Source organism: Malaya genurostris, unplaced genomic scaffold, assembly GCF_030247185.1.
Source record: "Malaya genurostris strain Urasoe2022 unplaced genomic scaffold, Malgen_1.1 HiC_scaffold_56, whole genome shotgun sequence".
NCBI classification, from domain to species: domain Eukaryota; kingdom Metazoa; phylum Arthropoda; class Insecta; order Diptera; family Culicidae; genus Malaya; species Malaya genurostris.
In genome coordinates this window covers 19,030-24,822 of record NW_026682688.1, presented here as the reverse complement: position 1 = coordinate 24,822, position 5,793 = coordinate 19,030, and the positions used below count along the sequence as shown (strand labels likewise).

Here is a 5,793-nt window from a genome sequence, read left to right as displayed (position 1 = left end):
ACCGAAATTCCAATAGGTCAATGTCCTATAGAGGTCGATGCCCTTTAAGAAGATTGTAGGTGAGTATATAATTACTTAGAACTTTGTGTTCAAAGTGCAGAGAGATAGTAAAACTGGCGACGAGGAAAAACGTATTGAGTGAAGCATTGGACGGCATTTTGGAAGTTTCTTGTGAGATGATATTTGAGCCATAGCCATAGGCTTCTTTATATAACATTGTATTTGTTACTCTGGTGGTGATAAAAGATTTAATTTTTCCCAGGGAAAGAATCAAACAGCGTGCGGAGGTGCCATTTTTTTTCTGGTTGATTGTTCTTTCTGAATAGTGAGTGAGTAGCCATTAGGGTAAATTTACATATAGTGGAGTTTATGATGGAATAATGAGACAAAGTGGGATGTTTTTTTGATTAAAAAAATCACCATTTTGAACAACGGCGTCATATTTCATTTAATTTTCTTTTGGTTTAAAAGATTAAGAGCATATTTTAATGCTATTAAGTTGAATAAGTGACTCGTTTACAGCAAAAAAATTTATTACCGACAATTAATAGGGTTTTTATCTTTCTTTTCATCCGGTAAAGCTTGGAGAATAACTGTCCAAAAAGGATTGAACTTTGTCGGAAATATCTACGGAGCAGGCAAAGGTGCTCGCAAGGACTTGGAAGGCATCGGATTCGGTGAAGGAAATTTAGACGGACCAGGCAAAGGCGCTGAGATTAAACGACAGAGGTCTAGTATATAACACTAGCTAAGTGGCTTGAGCTGGTGACAGTATTGGATTTGTAGGGTGAGTCATTTTGTTTGCCATATATATAGAACTATATTTATTCGACAATCAGCTCCCAGTGATCTAATTTGGTTTTTGTTATTATTATTTCGTTTTTGACTATATTAAATCAGAAATGGCTCAAATGAGCATGGCCTCGATTATCGAACCGTATAGGAAGGGTACGCCCTTTAGCGATTGGATAGATCGTTTGGAATTTTGTTTTACCGCAAATAATATTACTGCTGATTTAAAAAAAGCTCATTTTATCACTCTGAGTGGTCCGTTTGTGTTTGCAGAACTTAAGCTTTTGTATCCTACGGGGAATTTGAACGATTTGTCGTATGAGGACATGATAAAAAAGTTAAGAACACGCCTTGACAAAAAACCGTCTGGTTTAGTACAGCGGTTGAGATTTTCGAATAGGGTGCAGCACCCTGATGAATCCTTAGAGGATTATGTCCTCGCAGTGAAGCTCCAGGCTGAATTCTGTTCTTTTGGTACTTTTAAGGACCAGGCCGTAAGAGATAGAATTATCTCGGGTATAACAGATACAGCCCTACAGGAAAAAATTCTAAATGAGGAGGAAGACTTAAGCGCTGAAGCCACAGAGAAGATTATACTGACATGGCAAATGGCCAAGTCAAACGCCAAATCGCTGGGAATAGGGGGTAAACCTGAGACAATAGCATCGATTAACCCAACAAATTCTCCTCGTGGAAAGGTTTGGCAAAAACTTATGAATGCTTACTGCAATTCGCAAGCTGCTAATAATTTTAGCACTCCCAACTCATCCAGGGGTCCGGTAAAATCTAGATTAGGTTACAGACAGTATGGTCGAGGGGAAATACCCAAATCTCATTTGAATGGTTCGGAAAGATTATATGAACGTAAGAAGATAGATTATTCTAGATTGACATGCGATTTTTGCGGAGTAAAGGGCCATATTAAAAAAAAATGCTTCAAATTGAAAAACCTAAAAAGGGATGCGGTAAAATTCGTCGATACCTATGAGAAGCCTGGGACCAGCCAAAGCAAATCGTTGAACGAGATTTTCAGCCGGATGTCAACACGGGAGGACAGCGAAGACGAACCTGATGCAGGTGATGTTCAATGTATGTTGGTAACTTCTGTCAACAAAATAAACAATCCTTGTTTGATAAATGTCATTATGGAGGGAAAGACCATCCAAATGGAGGTTGATTGTGGTTCGTCGGTAACAGTTATGAGTAAACAACAATATGATTCTTGTTTTTCGATGCCTCTGAAGAAATCAGAGAAGAAATTATTGGTAGTAAACGGGGATAACTTGGAAATAATGGGAGAAACAAATGTTTCAACAATATACAAGGGTATACAAACAAAATTAACATTAATAGTTTTAAAATGCAACAATAATTTCATTCCGCTATTAGGACGCGATGGTTTGGACGTTTTTTTCTCCGATTGGAGGAGCATTTTCACAAATTCTATAACTGAAAATGAAATCATTAAAGGGGGAGCTGGTATAGCTCAGGGAATCAAGGACAAATTTTCTAATGTATTTATCAAAGACTTTTCGGTTCCCATTAATGGTTATGAAGCAGATTTAGTCCTTAAGGAGGACAAGCCAATATTTAAAAAGGCATATAATGTTCCTTACCGGCTAAGAGAGAAAGTTTTACTCTATCTAGACAAATTAGAGAATGAAAAAGTTATTACGCCCATAAAAACCAGTGAGTGGGCATCTCCTGTTGTAATTGTTATTAAAAAGGACAACAATATAAGGTTAGTGATAGACTGCAAAGTGTCCATAAACAAATGTTTAATTCCGAATACCTATCCTTTGCCTACAGCACAGGATCTGTTCGCTGGTTTGGCCGAATGTAAAGTGTTTTGCTCGCTTGATCTTGAGGGCGCATACACTCAACTCTCATTATCTGAAAAGTCAAGAAAATTTATGGTGATAAACACAATCAAAGGATTATTTACGTATAACAGATTACCACAGGGAGCCTCCTCTAGTGCAGCGATTTTTCAGCAGATTATGGAGCAAGTATTACAAGGTTTGGAAAAAGTGTTTTGCTATTTGGATGATGTTCTAGTTGCGGGAAAAGACTTACAAGATTGTAAACACAAATTAGAAATGGTTTTAACAAAATTATCAGACGCAAATATTAAAGTTAATTGGGAAAAATTCAAATTTTTTGTAAGTGAATTACCATACTTGGGGCACATTATCAGTGAAAAGGGTTTATTGCCATGTCCGAGCAAAATTGCAACAATTAAAGAGGCAAAAGTGCCAAGAAATGTAATGGAATTAAAATCTTTTTTGGGTTTGATAAATTACTACAACAAATTTATACCACATTTATCATCAAAACTTTATTATTTATATAATCTTTTAAAAAATGACACTAAATTTATTTGGGACGCTAATTGTGACAAAGCATTCAAAGAGAGTAAAGAATCGTTAATAAATACTAATTTCTTGGAATTTTACGATCCAAGGAAACCTATTGTGGTAGTATCGGATGCATCAAGTTACGGGCTTGGTGGAGTAATTGCTCATAAAGTCGATGATGTCGAGAAACCAATATGCTTCACATCCTTTTCACTGAACTCAGCGCAAAAAAATTATCCTATCTTACATCTGGAAGCTTTGGCATTAATTTCTACAATAAAAAAGTTCCATAAGTTTTTATACGGTCAACATTTTATGGTTTACACGGACCATAAACCTCTTGTAGGCATTTTTGGTAAGGAAGGTAAAAATGCAATTTTTGTTACAAGACTTCAGCGATATGTTTTAGAAATGTCTATTTATAATTTCGACATTCAATACAGGCCATCATCCAGAATGGGAAATGCGGATTTCTGTTCGCGATTTCCATTGCAAGAAGAAGTTCCAAAACATCTAGACGTAGAACTGATTAGAAATATTAATTTCGGTGAGGAATTTCCAGTAGATTCAAAAAAAATAGCTGAAGTTACTAAAACTGACGAGTTCCTAAGGGAAATTATGAAATATATGATGAATGGCTGGCCAAAAAAAGTAGACAGACGCTTTGTTGACGTGTATTCTAACAAACATGAGCTAGAAATAACAGAAGGCTGTTTATTATATAAGGACAGGGTTATAATCCCGCAGCAAATGCAGGGCCGGATCCTCAAATTATTACATGCCAACCATGCTGGAATGGTAAAGATGAAATTGTTTGCCAGACGATATGTGTATTGGTTTGGTATAAATAAAGATATAGAAAGTTTCGTAAAACATTGTGATATTTGTGGTAGTATGGCTGTAGTCCCAAAGCAAAAAATTGAATCTAAATGGATACCAACAGCAAAGCCTTTTAGCAGAATACACATCGATTTCTTTTATTTTGAGCATCGTACATTTTTGTTGATAGTAGACAGTTTCTCCAAATGGATTGAGATTGAATACATGAGAAATGGTACGGATGCAGGAAAGGTCCTGAAAAAGTTAGTTGGGTTTTTTGCCAGGTACGGTTTGCCTGATATTTTAGTTTCAGACGGAGGACCTCCGTTTAATTCTTATAGTTTCGTGGGTTTTCTAGAAAAACAAGGGATAAAAGTTCTAAAAAGCCCACCTTATAATCCATCGAGTAACGATCAGGCCGAGAGGCTCGTGAGGACGGTAAAAGAAGTACTAAAAAAATTCCTAATTGAACCGGATACTAAAGAATTAGATTGGGAGGATCAAATGAATTTGTTCCTATTTAACTATAGGAACAATTGTTTAACAAATGAGGGTGATTTCCCTTCAGAAAGAATATTTAGTTATAAACCAAAGAAACTCATAGACTTGTTGAATCCAAAAAATCTTTATAAACACCGATTGCCACTACCACACCCTATTTGTGATGAAAAGTCGTCAAATTTCTCTTTAGAGAATACAAATGATCCTTATAATAATCTGATAGAAGGTGATGTGGTGTGGTACAAGAACCACAACCCCCATAATCATATGCGATGGATAAAAGCAAATTTTTTAAAACAATTTTCTAAAAATACCTTTCAGATTACAATTGGAAGCGTGCCGGTAATGGCACACCGTTCCCAAATACGGATTAGAGATAGTAGTCCGGGGAGGAGAAACTTACTGGTTTCTTGGAAGCCACGAACCGAAATTGGAAGAGAAAACGAGAACAACACTATGAGTGACGAGGAAGAATTCAGGGGATTTCCTGAGCAGGATCAACCAAGGAAAGGTGTTAAAAGAAAGCTGAATTTGGACCAGGTGGATTTGCCAGCATTAAGAAGGTCGAAACGGTTGCGAAAAGCAAATCTCGATCATAGTTACATTTACGAATGAATTGAAATGAATTTTATGAATTATGTTCTAAATGAATTATAACGAAACCATCAGGAAAGCCTGATTTCGAAATATTTTCAAACTGGTTTCGAATTACTTTCAAATTGTAATTATTGTAAGCAATCATATGTACATATTTTATTATTTAATTATAAGACAATTTTAAGGGAAAAGTACTGATATGTACACCTTATGTATTACATAGTGGAAACAGAGGTAACGCAAGTAACCATCCACTTGTCATCGAGATAGAGCAAGTAAATATAGGCAGAGTTTCTCTGCATTCGATTTTAGGCAGTTCAGCTAATCAGTTGGTTTTCTTTCTTCGGCAAATCTACCGAAATTCCAATAGGTCAATGTCCTATAGAGGTCGATGCCCTTTAAGAAGATTGTAGGTGAGTATATAATTACTTAGAACTTTGTGTTCAAAGTGCAGAGAGATAGTAAAAGGCCCAGATATTCTCACTTCTCTTTCTGGCGTACTCAGCGGTTTTCGAGGTGACCATTTGCGCCAACATTCGGGAAATGTACACCAGATCTTGATGAAAAGGAGGACAGACATGCTCAGCGAATCCTTTGGAGAAACGACTCATCCATGATACCTCAAGTTTACCTCATGGATGTTGCGACGTTTGGGTCGACAAGTTCGCCCTGCTCGGCTCAATATGTTAAAAACATTCATGCCCGAGAATATGTAAATCAGTTTCCA

At 36.5% G+C, this 5,793-nt stretch overlaps 1 protein-coding gene across 3 annotated transcripts; it reads left to right on the top strand.

Annotated features, from left to right (window-relative positions):
* Positions 1–613: 613 nt before the first annotated feature.
* On the top strand, positions 614–5,337 carry LOC131440049 (uncharacterized). 3 transcript variants are annotated; one of them, XM_058611139.1, is made up of 3 exons: positions 614–787; positions 901–1,869; positions 4,791–5,337. In XM_058611139.1, exons 2-3 carry the CDS (start codon positions 903–905, stop codon positions 4,841–4,843), a joined length of 1,020 nt encoding a protein of 339 aa, XP_058467122.1. In that variant the 5' UTR covers positions 614–787; positions 901–902; the 3' UTR covers positions 4,844–5,337. The 3 variants fall into 3 exon arrangements, 2 of the variants coding, with proteins under 2 accessions (XP_058467122.1, XP_058467121.1); XM_058611138.1 differs by having other exon boundaries at positions 901–1,881; XR_009231304.1 differs by lacking the exon at positions 901–1,869.
* The last annotated feature ends 456 nt before the right edge of the window (positions 5,338–5,793 follow it).